The 16,422-nt window shown below is 40.4% G+C and overlaps 1 protein-coding gene across 1 annotated transcript; it reads left to right on the top strand.

Moving 5' to 3' along the window:
* The first annotated feature begins 2,680 nt into the window (after positions 1-2,680).
* LOC119783681 (beta-1,3-N-acetylglucosaminyltransferase lunatic fringe-like) lies at positions 2,681-15,856 on the top strand. Its single transcript, XM_038285311.1, has 8 exons — positions 2,681-3,202; positions 9,500-9,548; positions 10,642-10,744; positions 10,830-10,983; positions 12,558-12,643; positions 12,731-12,890; positions 12,980-13,065; positions 15,161-15,856. Exons 1-8 carry the CDS (start codon positions 2,867-2,869, stop codon positions 15,219-15,221), a joined length of 1,035 nt encoding a protein of 344 aa, XP_038141239.1. The 5' UTR covers positions 2,681-2,866; the 3' UTR covers positions 15,222-15,856.
* Positions 15,857-16,422: the final 566 nt, after the last annotated feature.

The raw sequence follows: 16,422 nt of genomic DNA, 5'->3' as shown, positions 1-16,422 counted from the left end.
GGAGCCGGAGAGAAGTAACCGAGGTATATATCCAGAAAATTATTTTACAGAAAATTACTGAATCATTACCTGTGAAACGTCAGGGACGTTGCTGAATAAGTATACTGGAGAGTAACAGCATCATCACGCAGCATGTTATTGTTTTAGACAGGTCTGAGCATCCTGTACTCCAAAAACTGCAGTGATATTAGACAATTGTGTGTATAGGATTAATTACCTGTCCAAGAGAAAACTGGCAACTTGAGCGTCACTTTGAAAACCTTTTTCCTCCATCAGTGACTTCCATCGTGTAAATGCCGTGCCAATGTTGATCCGTGTTTTTTGTCGTTTCTTGTCACTCTTGCGTTTATTCTCGTCGTGTTTCCGCTTCTTAGATGACGGGGGTTCGGTGTCCGCCGCTTTTCGTTGTGATACAGAGTAGGCATGATCCTCCATTCGTCTGATGTTTGGCCACACAGCTCCAAAAGCTGCGTGAAGCTGACACCCCACCCACGTCAAAAAACTCTGCAAATAGACTGAATGGTTAGTGCAACGTTAGTGCAGATTTGTGCAGAAAAAAATATCGTTTGTGCTACTTTTGTTTAAGAGATATTAAAGATTATTTTTTAGGTCATCCAGAGGTCACCATCCCCCCATTAAACTCCAATTTGAACCAAAGTGGTCTCGTTTTTTAGTGCTTCGTTTGTGCTGATTTGTGCAGTTAAAACGGTCATTTGTGCTATTTTACTTTTAAAGATATAATCATTTTAATTTTTGGCTGATGACGTCACCATCCCCCCATCAAGCTCCGATTTGATCCAAAGTGGTCTCATTTTTTAGTGCTTCGTTTGTGCTGATTTGTGCAGTTAAAACAAACATTTGTGCTGCTTTACTTTTTAAGATATAATCATTTTAATTTTTTGGCTGATGACGTCACCATCCCCCCATCAAGCTCCGATTTGATCCAAAGTGGTCTCATTTTTTAGTGCTTCGTTTGTGCTGATTTGTGCAGTTAAAACGGTCATTTGTGCTGCTTTACTTTTTAAGATATAATTATTTTAATTTTTTTGGCTGATGACATCACCATCCCCCCATCAAGCTCCGATTTGATCCAAAGTGGTCTCATTTTTTAGTGCTTCGTTTGTGCTGATTTGTGCAGTTAAAACGGTCATTTGTGCTGCTTTACTTTTTAAGATATAATTATTTTAATTTTTTTGGCTGATGACATCACCATCCCCCCATCAAGCTCCGATTTGATCCAAAGTGGTCTCATTTTTTAGTGCTTCGTTTGTGCTGATTTGTGCAGTTAAAACCGACATTTGTGCTGCTTTACTTTTTAAGATATAATCATTTTAATTTTTTTGGCTGACATCACCATCCCCCCATCAAGCTCCGATTTGATCCAAAGTGGTCTCATTTTTTAGTGCTTCGTTTGTGCTGATTTGTGCAGTTAAAACCGACATTTGTGCTGCTTTACTTTTTAAGATATAATCATTTTAATTTTTTTGGCTGATGACATCACCATCCCCCCATCAAGCTCCGATTTGATCCAAAGTGGTCTCATTTTTTAGTGCTTCATTTGTGCTGATTTGTGCAGTTAAAACCGACATTTGTGCTGCTTGCATGTCCGATTCAAACTATATTCTCTATACTTGCAGGTGATGATCACAACCGACTACATTTATTACACATCTACAACTGCTGTTTTTGTTTCAGGCCGCTTTTTATCCTGTAAATTCTTGTCAGTAATTTAGTCTGGGACAAAAGTAAATTATATCTCACTGCCAACACTGGAAAGAAGGGAAGTCTTTTTAAAATGTTTCTACTGATAAATCAGTGTCTTTATTATGAAGATTACCGAGCCTGTTTGTCCCCTTCTTAGTCACTCACGCCTGCCGCCTTGTTTACCTTTCTTGTTACCGAGGCGCAGTATACCTGCTTCTTCTTCTTCTTTGGTTTCAGGCAGACTAAACGCTTCTCAGGCATAATACTGCCATCTACTGTTCAGTACCGTCTCAGTTCATCTCTCTCAACTTGCCGTAGTTATTTTCGAGCGTCATGGGAGATCTCGCAATCGCTAGTTTGTTGCCTCTGCGCTGCCGTAGCGCAAAGATGTCAGCCTCCATGGCTGCGAGACCCGCTCCTATGTAATTATAAATAACGAATTCTAAGGCAACGCAAATGTTATGGTTAAAAAGCTGAGCTCATAGGTGATGATAAATAACATAGTTATGTATAATATATTAAATTTCTGAATTTATATGCCTGTAATTATTACACACTGTAGCTTTAAAAGTACCACTGTCTGCTTTGCTATTGGTGTCGTGTTTAAACGGCTCACCATCATGTTGAAATGCCATGTGTTGGGGTTTAAATAAGGTCCGGTCAGTCAATCTTATATCAGGTCGGTTCAAGAGGAATTTTTCACACCATTACATCTGCAAAGAGGCGTCCAAGTCCACAATTGCTGGGGGCCAACCAGCAGTCAGTGATGGGGCTCCTAAGCAGCAGTCATTGCTTACTGATATTTACGCCCCTGAATCTACATGTAGGCTATGAATTCTATGTAATTTAGTCAAGATTAAAGCTGTATTGTAGCAGTTGGCAAATGTCTAATATTTTGCACCTTAAAGGCTGTGTCAAAAATTTCCCCACCATGACTAGGTCCAAATCCTCCACGCTCACGCCTCTTGATCCGCCCACTGGTGGAGCATCAAAATCGTCCACAGAGCGCAGCTCTAGAGCGCGCGGCGCACCATGACAGAGACTCATTGAGCAAATCTAACAAGTCCAGCCATGGTGTTCCCGAATCATTAAGATAAAACCCGATACGGCTTTGATTATTCCTGTCAATGCATAAAGCTGTGACTTTTCCTGCGAGGACAGCATGTGGAAACCCACGGGGGGGCTCGCCTTCAGCTCAGCGGGACTTCGCGGGGCTGCCGCTGGGGTCACCTGCATGCTGACCGGGATCCTGCTGCTACTGAGCGGCACCGGACACCCGGAGGAGCCACCGGCTGCGGGGACGGGTTTCTCCGCTTATATCAGGACTCTGACCCGAGAGAGGAGAGCGGTAAGAAGCCCGCGGAGCAGCGCGCTCCACGGAGCTGTGGAGCATCTGTCCCAGGATGACCTGTTCATAGCGGTGAAAAGCACCAGAAGGTACCACCGAGACCGGCTGGAGCTGCTGCTGGACACCTGGATCTCCAGAAACCTCCCACAGGTCAGCCTCTATTAGCGCGACTGGATTTACAGGCAATAAGAATAAAAAACATATTTGGCTGAAGATTGTAGATTTTATTCATGCATACAGACTTTAAGTCATTTTATGAGGATTTTATCTAATAAAGTCCAGAATTACATAATGCTAGTTTACTTAAAGCACCCTTTCAAGTCAGGGGACTCCAAAGTGCTTTGCTCTACATTCGGTCATGAACTAATTCACACACTGATGGGGTCAGGCCACAGCAGTCCTGACTTATATAAGATTGTTGGTTTATAAAACAATGCCACCTGTTTATCATCCTACAATAGAACGACTCATCTGCAGATCTATGGAAGCACATCGTTACCATATTTCAAATGAAAAAGCATTTTCAGAAATACATTTTCATTTTAAGAATGTGGCTGCATTGTTTGACTCATAAATTAAATTAGTATTCAATAATATGGTTTGAATTTTCATTTTCTTCTTTAACACTGCTCATCCTTTATTTAATGAAAATGAAAAGACATTTGAGATTTATTTTTCAAAATGTACCCCAGCAAATACAGACCAAAATTCAGTTTGAAATGTCAAATTTGAAAATGAAAAAGCATATCCAGAAATGCTTTTTCATTTTAAGAATGTGGCTGCATTATTTTACTCATAAATTAAATTAGTAATAAATCATCCTTTTTGCATTTGCATTTTATGGGCGACAGTGGCGTTGGATGGAGGAGTTTGCCCTGTAATCGAAGGGTTGACGGTTCAAGCCCCGACTCCGACTTTCATTGTCGTTGTGTCCTTGGGCAAGACACTTCACCTGCATTGTCTACTGATAGTGGTCAGAGGGCCCGGTGGCGCCAGTGTACGGCAGCCTCGCTTCTGTCAGTGAGCCCCAGGGCAGCTGTGGCTACAATGTAGCTTGCCACCATCAGTGTGTGAGTGTGTGTGAATGGGTGAATGAATGTAGTGTAAAGCGCTTTGGTCAAGTCTCCTAACTCGAATAAAGGCGCTATATAAGTACATGCCATTTACCATTTACCATTTTCATCTTTAAGACTGCACATTTTATGCCATAATCAAAGAGAAAACACAGCTGACATTGCTTTTTTGTTTTCATGGTCTGCCAGCACAGTACCGTCCATAACTCGAAAACGGAAAAGCATTCTGAGCGGCGGGTGACGTCAGCAGATTCTCTTCCTCAGGTCCTTGCTGACCGGGCTACCCATCTTGTTCGGTAGGGGGCGCTGTTCACGTCTGCGTTGCATTACATTCATTACAGTCTTTAGCATCACAGGTCATGGCACTCCCTCAAATTGTATAAACACTTTTAGAATTAGCTGAGCAGGTAGAATCCAAAAGTATATCCGGGTCTGATGCCCGTGACCTAGTAGAACAAATCAAGCAGCAGCGGCCTTCCTTAGTAGCTCTGCCACTGTTTTGGTCATTGTGGTCATTCTTTATGTCTCGATAGTCAATTCAGGGAGTTTCCCGCCGGCACGTTTACAATGTAATGCAAGATGTGTAGCCCGGACAGCAAGGACCTGAGAAGGAGCGGCTGCCGACGTCACCCTGCTGCGCCGGCCGCTCAGAATGCTTTTTCGTTTTCGAGTTATGGACAGTACTTTGCTGGCAGACCGAAAAACGAAACGAAAAAGCAATGCCTGCTGTGTTTTCTCTTTGATTATGGCATAAAATGAGCAGTCTTAAAGAAGAAAATGCAAATGCAAGTATGATGATTGATTACTAAATTCATTTATGAGTCAAACAATGCAGCCACATTGTTAAAATGAAAAAGCATTTCTGAAAATGCTTTTTCATTTGAAATATGGTAACCATTTGCTTCCATACAGATCTACCGTCCACCTGAAGTGGTTGGTATAAAGAGCATCACTTATTGTTTGGAAACAAAGTAACTCTGGAGCAACTCCAGAGATCCATAACTCAGGTGGGAGCACTATGGAAACAACTGTGTATCTTGCATTCCAGGAATTATGGCATGTTGAATGACTCAGTGAAAAATAAAACCTGAAACTGTTTCAGGATTTGTGAAAGAAAAGTTAAAAAATAAATTTAAGGAAAATAAATTAGGTTTAAACTCATTATAGGTGTTTCTTCTACATATGGTATGAGATTCCTCTGACTGAAGACGCTGAAGATGATGCTCAGAGTTGTCCATACTTTAATTTTTGTTAAATCCTCTGATTTGATGCTAATTGCAGCTTCTTCTTTTTTTAACAAAATGGGCAAAACTTTACTCTCTAGATTTGCTTTGTCGCTCAGAAATACGTCAAACCATTAAAAAGAAAAAGTGGGTTCTATGACATTCTGACTTGGGTGGTTTAAACATAAATGCATCCCCCACTTCTCATATTTTATTTAAAACCAGATTTTGAGCTAATACATGTTTTTATCACTTTTTTTATCACATACAACTGTGTTTGTCTATAACTTAAAACTCCTCTGCTTAATGTAGGTAATTTGTGAAACAAAATACAATAATTATTTAATTTTTTTCTTATTAAACTGACACACTCAGTTGAATATTTTCTCCCAGGTGTTTTAAAACAAAGCAAATCAGAACAATTTAAATCTTTCCCAGCATCTTACCACCTCTGTTCTTAGGTAAAATGATATTCATCAGTTTAGAGACTTTGATTAAGTCTCAGAACATATCAGTGGATTAATTATAAGATTTGATCTGATTAATGCTCAGAGAAAGGCTTTTTCAGGACAAGTTAAAGTGCCTCACATATGGATATTTTAGATCAAATGCAGCCTTTTGGTCTGAACCACAAGGCTGAGTGAGTCAAAGATGCATCTGTTGCTATAAAACACATGGTACGGTGGTGAACTGCACCCAGCCACTTAAAAGCTTGTAATCAAACGCAGACGTGACTGTGGATTGCCCAGCTAGCTTTCAGATTTCTCTGTAAACCTCAGTGTCTCAGGAGGAAAAGACTGTTGACATGTAAACACGGTCTCTGTTGAGGGAGGGTAGGGAAGGATCAGCTGTATGGGAGCTCCCACGGTTCAGGTGTTTGTAACTCCACCTGTTTCCCAGACACACCGTTTCACTGTGACACTGCTGAGTAATGGAAACGCATCAACAACACACACAAAGGTATACTTAGTGTTACCTTCATGCACGCCTCCTGGAAACGTACCAGATTTCTCATGGGAAGTTAAACAAGTGTCTGATCACAAATACTTATCACTTTCTCCAGCCTTCGAGGTTTGCAGCGCTGCTGTTTCCTGTGCTGTACAGCTCTGCTCCTGAAGAAAAAACCCCTCCCTCCACTACCAAGTCCTCAAAGCAACACTTTCTCCTCGCCCCATCCCTTCCCTCCCCCGCTGCCTCAATCCGGCCTGCAGTTGTGAGACACACATGAAGCAGTTGATTCAAAGAGGGGAGTTAAAAAAAAAGAGTGATGGAAACTCACAGCTGGCTGGACTTGGTCTTGTTTTCCTCCCTCTTGCAGCCACAGGCGATGATGGGATAGCACAGTGTGTGAATAAAAGGGTTATTACATATGTATGTGTGAATGTTCATCTGGAGAGCCATGCCTTTTTAGTGTGGATCTATGGTGACTTTCATAACCTTGAACCATTTCACTTTTAAGTAGAATTAAAAAAAATATTCAAGGCAGTTTCAAAGGGATTTGATGCAAAACCAAATCAAATAGCATGAGAGTTAGAGTTAAAATTGCACATTGTTTTAATAAAAAAAAAAATGAAATGGTGATGTACATTTTAATTTATCCTCCTTTAATCAGCTACCCAGAAGTAAAATACAAATCTATTTAGAAGTCACACAGTTTGTAGAGTCTACCTTGGCGTAGCAAAAAACAACACAAAGATCAATTAAGGATTAAGCTGTGGAGAAGTTTATAAAGTAAGGTTTGGTTTTAAATCAAATTCCCTAGCTTTGAAAACCATTGAATCAATCCTCTTGACAATTTTCTAAATATTTGAAAGAAGCCCAGGCTAAATGAGGTAAAAATGTGCTCTATTGGCGAGAATTTCTTTGTCTACAATCACGGTTATTGAGGGGAAGACTGAGGCAAAACTTAAAATACTGAGGAAAAAACAGAATAAGCAAACCAATGCATCTCAGCTTGTCATTGAATGACCTTTATCTCTTTATTAGAAGCCTAAATGTAGAGCTTTTGTAGTGGCACTTCACCATCCCGTACCCTTCAATCAGGAGCCCTCTCCTTTCCTAACTGAGCCATCTGACTGGCTAATTTATTGTGCATATAATAAAGCAGTCCAGGACATTGCTACACATATTATTTATTACTGAAAATTTCAAATCCAAATTAGACTTCATCTGCCACCTTCCTCGGGAACATCAATGCTGTTTCCAATCCATGTTACCAATATCAGTGTCATGCAATTAGCTAAACTTAATATCTGATGAAAGTGTTGCTGCCATCAGAGCACATTTTGTTTTGTTTTTTTAGATTAAAATGCATCTTCAACATGTCAATGCAGTGTAAATGTGGATATGTCTTATATTTACAAATATTATCTGACTTACTTGCAAAAAATAAACAAATAATTTTTCCATCCACTGAAACATCACAAGTAAATAAGTTTTACATTAGATTGCTATATTATATCAGATTAAACTTTATTTTAGTTTCTGCCTGTTTTGGACCTTACAAATTAATTTAACTTAAAGTGTAGACCAGCTTTAAACTGTTTAGCTTCGTCCTAAATAGGTTTAAATCTCAACTATATATAAACCTAGTCTTGACTAATGTCTAAATTAGTTTCATGTTCCCTTTACATTGAAATTAGGTTGATTGCTTAATGAGCAACAATGGAAAGGTTTAAATGAAAGATAACACGTGTGTTAGAATGGTCCAGTTCTGGTTTAATAAGCTGTTCTCAGACACTCCATGTAACCCGAATGAGCTTGAGAGGTTTTCGCAATGAAGACAGAGAAAAAAACAGTAAATGATGCAAAGCTATTAGAGATATTTTCCAGAAAAAGATTGCAGCACTAATTAAGAGGGGTGAAAATGAATACAAAACTTTTCAAATTTTTACAAATGAAAATTTTTTTGTAAAACTTAAAAGTACTCCGCAGACTTTGCGTCGTAAAGAGTTGACGCATATCAGTTATTTTAAATGATTCCTCAGGCCAATATACAGCACTTGACACTATCAGTGCTATAAGTGCTGCTCCTCTCTTGAAATACAGAAAGATGTGGGAGAAGACGCACCATCGTTGCTTGGGCATGTGACCTGGAAGAATGTATCGCTTTACGGCCACAGGCTCTTATATAGTCATGGATCTAAGGCTTTTACTCTATTATTTTTCTGCCTGCTTGACTACTGATCATGGCTGAGGCAAGAAAAAATTTAAAACCTTCTGAGGGGACTAAAGAGAGAAAACATGAAAGGGATCGTGCACTAGGAAAAACAAGAGTTTGTTCATTGGCGAAGGCTGAAAGAAGAAGGCAGATGTAAACCCGATTCTCTTTTCTCAACTTTATTATTAGACTGGTAAGTTAACACCTTGCTCCTAGTATACAGCCATATATCTTAGTTATTATTTTCGATGTTTAGTAGAAGCAATTACAGTTACAGGTCTAGCTCCCCTAGTGGCCAAAAGTTACACTGTGAGCTTTATACACATTAAATCTTAAACAGTCATACCCACATAAAAACGCTATATATTACCCAATGTTAGAGTTGTAGTTGTAACCATGATGAAATGTAAAAACGTTCAGGGGGTTATCAATGGGCTTGCCGACTCAATAAAACAATTTTTTATAGCAGCACAAGGGAAACTAGTGTTTCAGCTCTTCACCCTTTTTGGTTGTAAACAGGCTTATATTAAACCCCAGGAGATAAATATTAATTTGTTATTCTAATAAAAATCTGTTGTCCTTAAATACATAATCAGACAAAAGACTATTTACAGACTGCAGTGTGTGTTTGCTCAGTGTGTGTTTTCATTTCCTGTGGAAAATGAAGGGATCTCTGCTGCTTCCTGAATACTAAGTGACCCTCCTCCTCATCACTCATCACAAAAACACTCACAGAACCCCTAACAGCAACACGTCCCAGAGCAGCTGCTGCGCCGCTGATGGACAGGAGGCTTACTTTTGGCTTGGCCTCCGTCCAGAATATGCACTGCATGCTGGGGGTTTACGGAAACGCTGGAGAGGGGTTTCACCTGAAATCACAAACTGTGAACTGAAAAACAAAGCAAAGCCAGCAGCTGGATGAGGGCGTTTTGTTGTGTCTGCGGTCATTAATCGAGATACGTTCATGTGTTTGTTTTTTTTTACTTCACAGACGTATGTCTTTACTGATGGAGAGGATGAAAGGCTGGAGAAAAAGATGGGTGAGCAGCATGCGTACTCACAAGTTTTACTGACTCTGTCCAAGGTTATCTGCCGCAGGGGAAGGCAGGATCCAACCTGCTGACTGAGCAGTAATGTTTCCTTGAAGTACAGGAAGTCTGTTTAGTTTAATCCACAGGCCCTCCTATTTCCTGCTCATTGAACTGTAACATTCAATAGCTACACATACAAAGCAGAAATTGACACTCTCCTCATTTTTGCTTGTACATTTCCGGGACAATTTAAAATTTTTAACTCATTGGACAATGACAAATCGAGAAAACCAGATATAAAGAATGAAAACGGGAAATTAAGGCATTGCTGTATGCAAACTGAGATTTAAAAAAAACAACAAAACAGGATGATCAAGCTTACATTTTACTCGCCATTATACATTTGAACACTTTAAACTTTCTCTAAATGGTGAAAGAAAAAAAAGAAATAGACTTAGACTTAGACTTCTTTATTTGTCATTTTGTATGCACAGAGTGCATACAGAACGAAATTGCGTTACATACAGGTTATGAACATTGCATTGATATTTCAAATGGCACGAGTTATACAAAAAGTGCAGCAGTGGTCAAAGTGTAAACAGTGCAGAGGATAAAGACAGTGTGCAAATTGCAATGGTTCAGTGCAGATAGGCATTTGTGCAAAAAATGCGTTATTGAGAATAGAAATGAGATGAACTTAAAGTGCTAAAAGTTAAACGTTCAGCAGCTTTGATGCCCGATAATGTGCAAATAGAAAGTCATATTCAATTTGATGTTGTGAAATTTTTAAAGTAAAACACATTTAGGGTGATGTTTTTGGGCTTTTATGTCCATAAAAATATAAAAACACAGGAAAAGTGAGACAGAAAAAAATATAGTTTTCTTAAATGTAAACCTTAAAGGAGCGCTGGTGGCAAATGTTCACAGCTGCACAGCAGAATGATAGGTTTTAGGTTTTCCAACACTAAACTCTTACAACATGGATCATGGAGTTGATTTAAATCAAGAAATTACGTCTGTGTTATAAAAACACCAATTTTCTTACCATGTTTATTGTCTTTGGAAGACTGATGACTGATTTCTGCTTTAAAATGATCCTCAGGAGCTCATCTGATCAACAGCAACTGCTCAGCTGCCCATACTCGTCAGGCCCTCTCCTGTAAAATGGCTCTGGAGTACGACATGTTTCTAAACTCTGGGAAAAAGTGAGTCAGAGATCTAACCTAACAAATCTGCTGCTTATGAATACAGACAAGGCTGCACACTGACTGTGAGCATGTTGTGTTTTAGGTGGTTCTGTCATGTTGATGATGATAACTACCTGAACGTTGGCTCCCTCCTAAAGCTGCTGTCGCAGTACAGCCACACACAGGACGTTTACATCGGTAGGCCCAGCCTGGAAAGGCCAATTGAGGCAACAGAGACTTTAAGCATGACTGAGATGGTAAGAGCTTTTCTCTTGTTTGATAGCAACCTCAAAATCATTCCTGAGACCCAATAATCTTACAGTGGCTCATCAAAATACTTCCAGGGACTTGTTTGTAAGCATTTTACAGGTCCTCTCTCCCACATCCCCCAGCCAGTCTTTGATTCAATAGATAAGATTTAATTACGCTGTTTTCAGTTGTGGAAAGAAAATAATCGACTTGAATGGCTATTGAAAACAAATTTCTGACATTGATAGCTGAAGACAGGGCTGAGAAAATGACCAGTGACTGATATTAGAGGACACTGAGGTCAACTGGCCTTGACTAGTGAAAGCCTAGTCCAAAACCCTAATCTGCATTTAAAAAGCAAAACAAAGAAACATATGTGTTAGGTGTTTAGAATTAAGGGGGAAAAGGGTAAAAAAAAAAAGGAACTTGTTCTCTAAGGCTTGTTGAGACATCTGTACTGTTTATTTTGGGTGCAAGAGAGCAAGACTTAAAGGAGATAACAGGAAGGTTCGACTATAAATTGGACGTTTGGTCTGTAATGGAACATGCTAATCCTGAAAATCTCAAGGTTACAGGAAGTATCCACATGCCTCCAAATATAAACAAAAAAAATCCCAGCCATGAATTTTTAAACCAGTGCTAATGGCATTTGTTGTATGCCAAAGCTACTCAAAGGCCTTCAGCTACCTGACCATTTTATTTTGGTTAATCTATTAGCATAACCAATTTTTTTTCCTGCAAATTTCGCTCCCAGAGATGTGGTCTATGGTCACCACTGTTCGTAATAAAAAAAATTTGCTGACAACTCATAGCTGAATAGAGAGAAAATATATATTTTTTAATAATTGCTATTTAGTGTTGATAATCTGCTTCTTAATGGAAAAATGGAGTGTTTAATATCTTATTTACCAAATGGAAGCTTTATAATGTCCCACAATGGGGAAATTTACCTCTGCATTTAACCCATCCTGGGGAGCAGTGGGCTGCCATTGTGTGGTGCCTGGGGAGCAGTGTGGGGTTAAGGGTTTTACTCATGAACCCAGAGTGGAGGCTGTGGGGATCAAACCGGATACTTGCAACGTTCTCAGAGCACAGGAACACTGCTCCAAACTACTAGGCCAACACTCATCAACATAGAACAGATAATAAGAACAGATGAATGGGATTAAAATGCAAAACTTTAAGCTGTTCTCCAATATGGCTGCCACATGGATAAATAGTGGCAGAAATATTTCACTAAGTCAAGTCAAATGACATAATATGTAATATTAAATATTACTGTTAAATATGAAGTCTCACACATAGTATTGTACAGAACCTTAAGGATTCTAAGGTGTTCAATTGTTTTAATGCATAGAGATTTATTAGTTTAACTCGTTAACAGTATTTTAATGTAAACTGGGTGTGACATCATTCCAAGATCCAAGTCCGAACTTCTGCCGCAAATAAAATGCAGGATTACTTTATGATGTTTCCTAACGTGAATTTTAAAAGCTAAGCTTGTTGTGGGTGAATTACAGTATGCAGATTATATTCATTATGGGATATTTGTCTCACCCTGTTTGTCTCTGTGCGTATGAAGAAACAAGTCCGTTTCTGGTTCGCCACAGGAGGAGCGGGCTTCTGTCTGAGCCATGGGCTTGCTCTAAAGATGAAACCCTGGGCCAGGTAAATCTCCCCCTAAAGAACAGTCTAGAAGAGAGTCTGTTTTAACTACAGCATTATAAACCCCCATCTTTCTGTGCTGTGCATCAGTGGAGGAACGTTCATGGCCACAGCTGACCACATTCGCCTGCCTGATGACTGCACTGTTGGCTACATAGTGGAAGCGTTGTTGGGGGGCTGCCTAACCCGCTCAGCATTGTTTCACTCCCACCTTGAGAACCTGGGAGTGGTTACAGACATACACAACCAGGTACACTCACCACAACCCATGTGATTAGTACTATTGATTAAAAGAGATTTGATCGCACATTTTAATTTTGTTTCTGTTCCTCTAATCAGGTTACTCTGAGCTACGGCACTGTGGAAAACCGCAGGAACACTGTTAATGTGAAAGGACCATTTTCCACTAAGGAGGATCCCACCAGGTGAAAACACTTTCCAATTAGGGAACCACACTCACTTCTTTTCATCTTGTTGAACCTTGTAACAGAGATCTAAGGCTACGTTCACACTGCAGCCTTAAGCGACCCAAATCCGATTTTTTGGCCCCTATGCGACCTGGATCTGATCTTTTCATGGCAGTCTGAACAACACAGATCAGATTTTTTCCAGTGCGACCCAGGCCACTTGGCTATGTGGTCCTGAATCTGATACGAATCTGATGTTTTCAAATGCGACCTGTGTCTGAATGGCCAGGTTGGATTCATCCGACCTAAACGCCAATTATACCCGACAAAGGTCTCTATTCTGGGTCTTGCTATGAAGAAGCGGCAAGAAAAACAACAACAATGGCGGACGATGACGCGGAGAGCAGTATTTATGTTTAACCATCTTGAAAAGATTGTGTTTTTATGGTTGGGAAAGGTTGTTAGATGTGCTCCAGCACTACCATCCATGTTTACTTCTGTAACACAGAGCACGCTGGCCTCTGACGTCATCGCACCTCTACTGTGCATGCGGGACACTTGCTTTGTATGACTAAATTTCACACAGGAGATCACATACCAGTCGCATATATTTGGAAATGTGAACGGCAACGCAAAAAAATTTCACAAAAATCGGAATTGAGCATCAAGGCCTGCAGTGTGAACGTAGCCTAACAGGTAGATCATCTAAACTGAAAAGACAATTGGATAAAATCAAGATCTCAGTCATTTTTGATTGACTTTGTTGTTATAATCTTTTGTTGTTAAAGCAGTTTTACTTTTACTTACACTGATGGTGAATAAAATTAGCCTGCTGCCATGCATCCATAAAAAGCTACCGGTATTAGATTTTCTATGTCATGTAGATACATAAACCTTATTTTATTCTAATCCCCCTAAATAATTTTCCTAATGCCGTCCAAAGTCGCATAATTACTAAAATCAGCATGTGTGTAATGTTAGCTTCACAATATATACTCTGCAGGCTTCAGAATGTTGTTTAAGAACATTAGTGAGCAAAAGGCTTTGAGCAACCAATGGGAGCACAGAAGCTTTAAACCCCCCCCATACAGTAGGTTAGGTGGAAGTGTATATCGTGACTCAAGCTGGGGATATAAAAACACATGGAAGGAAGGCCTTTAAGCCAACTATTTTAGCGTATATAAAAGACTTTAATACCCCTTTCTCACTGGCCAAAAAACCTGTTTAAACCCGGGAACAATTGGCTTTTAGTGGCAGTGGGAACAGTCAAAAGACTCAACAAGCGACCCGGGTTAAAACGCCTCGGCTCTGATCAGCATGCTGTGGGAGCATCAGACCTGGGTTGATGTACATGATACCACTGAGCGCAACGTACGGACGTCAACATACTGATCTAACAAGCTAAAACGGCTCTGTTTACATTCGATAAACACAGAGCAGCATTGGTGAGAGGGATTCGGACAGACAAAAGAGTGAAATACTAAGGCACACTTACTACGTCCTCGCTCCATTCGCACTGGTGACATCAACAACGCTTACATAGGGGGGACAGAGGCCATGCAGCTTGTCTGCGGGGGGGGGCGTCAGACCCAGCTTTTTTCCAATGCCGATTGTTAGAGAGTTGACCCATGTTTGAAAAACCGGGGTTAACGCGCTATTTTCATTGGAAAAGAGGCTTCATTGTAACGGAGAACCAATCCTACACCCACATCACCCACCATGTGAAACATGACGATGGCAGAATCATACTGTGGGGATATAGTACAGGAGACACAAAGATAGATGGAGATAAATAACTGTCAGTGTTTAAAGGCTTTCAAATGGCTTAAAAGTTGATCTTAGGAGCAGAAATGGGGAAACAAATTCCACTGAAGTTCATTTTGTTGTATTAGTTAGCCACATCCAAAGAGAACAGCGTTGCAAGTGTGCTGTAAGAAAAGCTTTTGTTTTTAAAAATATACTAAAGTTACTCTTATTGTAGGAGTTCTAATACTATGAGCTTCCTGGCTTTGTTCATTATGTGTCTGAAGCTGATTGTTTTCATGGCTTTATTTTAAAAACAGCAGTTGGGGGTTTCCAGGCATTGTGACTCATGTTTCCCTCTTTCTCTCAGATTCAGATCTGTCCATTGTCTGTTGTACCCAGACACTTCTTGGTGCCCCAGCCTCTTGTGACTATAACCTCCATCTAAAGACAAAGGAGAAAGCGACGAACCAATGGAACTGGAGCAGATTGGTGCTAACCTGCACTGACAGGCAGAAACAGGAAATGTTTTCCTTACATTTTGCAACGACCCTTTTTATCAAGAGCCTGCATTCGTTCTAACCCTGCATGCATATCACTCTTTGGGTCAAAGGGCCAGAAATCAAGCCAATAATCACAAATCCCTTGTTCCTGAGTGAAGTAACAGAGAAAAGTCCTTTACTCTTATGCTAGAACAGAAATGAGGTTGTTTGGCCACAGGGTTTCAGTGCTGTTAAGCTGGGAATAAACAGCCAGAAATAGTATCTATTTAGTTTTTATTAGCCAAACCAGTATGTGACTTTATAAATGGATTTCATAACTTTAAATTTGAATGAACCCAAATTGAAATGCATTTTATGCTGAGGATCCATGCCTTCATCTGTTTTTGATGTACAGCTAAGGCCAAAATGTATTTATATGTTCAGCAGATTAAGGTTGAATGACTGATTTTTTTTTTTTTAACAAACATGTTTTTTTGGAGTATGGAATATGTTTTAGAGTGACCTGGAACCTATGAAGGAAGCCATAGATTAGGGTGATGGCAATGATGCCTTCCAACCTCAGACTGTAATGCTGCGTTCACACCGGGCGCAGCTGGCGCGACAGAAGCAGCGAGTTTACATGCAAAGTCAATGGTTGACGCGCGTCAAGGCGCAGCAAAATGTCCCGCGGCGCGTTTTGAGCATCAGGCGCAGCGCGTCTGAGCAGCTGAAGCAGCGCGTCGGGCGCGTTTAAGCATCTGACGCGCGTGACGCGCCGCAAACGCGTTGCTGCTCGAGATGGAAAAATTGAATTTTTGCTGCTCGACGCACCGCGTCAACCAATCAGAGAAGCTGATCTGGGAGCTGGCTGGGAGAGAGACACAGCGCTGATGACACAGACCGCTCTGATTATTCCTCTTAAACAGTTTATTAACGCATAATTAACTTAAAATATATACATCTGCCGGCAGAATATGTTCGCTTTTATTATTCTGGTGCCTGCAGATCGGATTATTTAGATGAAAAACACCTACCAGCCGCCGCGGTAAACCGCGAGGAGGCGACCCGCCAGAGGCTGCTGTTGAAGGGATTCCTTCTGTCGGCGCACCGCCGGTATGTGGGGGTCTGAGCGGCTCCGACAGAAATAATA

This window comes from Cyprinodon tularosa, unplaced genomic scaffold, assembly GCF_016077235.1.
Source record: "Cyprinodon tularosa strain WSP-4 unplaced genomic scaffold, ASM1607723v1 ctg21, whole genome shotgun sequence".
Classification (NCBI taxonomy): Eukaryota; Metazoa; Chordata; class Actinopteri; order Cyprinodontiformes; family Cyprinodontidae; genus Cyprinodon; species Cyprinodon tularosa.
The sequence above is the reverse complement of the archived record's forward strand: the minus strand, read 5'-3'. Positions and strand labels throughout refer to the sequence as shown.

Bases quoted from the DNA above. Each gene is read 5' to 3' on its own strand.
- LOC119783681 (XM_038285311.1), top strand. From the start codon at position 2,867: ATGTGGAAACCCACGGGGGGGCTCGCCTTCAGCTCAGCGGGACTTCGC. The intron at 10,984-12,557 runs GTAAGAGCTTTT...GTGCGTATGAAG, and splicing joins CTTTAAGCATGACTGAGATG to AAACAAGTCCGTTTCTGGTT. The intron at 12,891-12,979 runs GTACACTCACCA...TCCTCTAATCAG, and splicing joins TTACAGACATACACAACCAG to GTTACTCTGAGCTACGGCAC.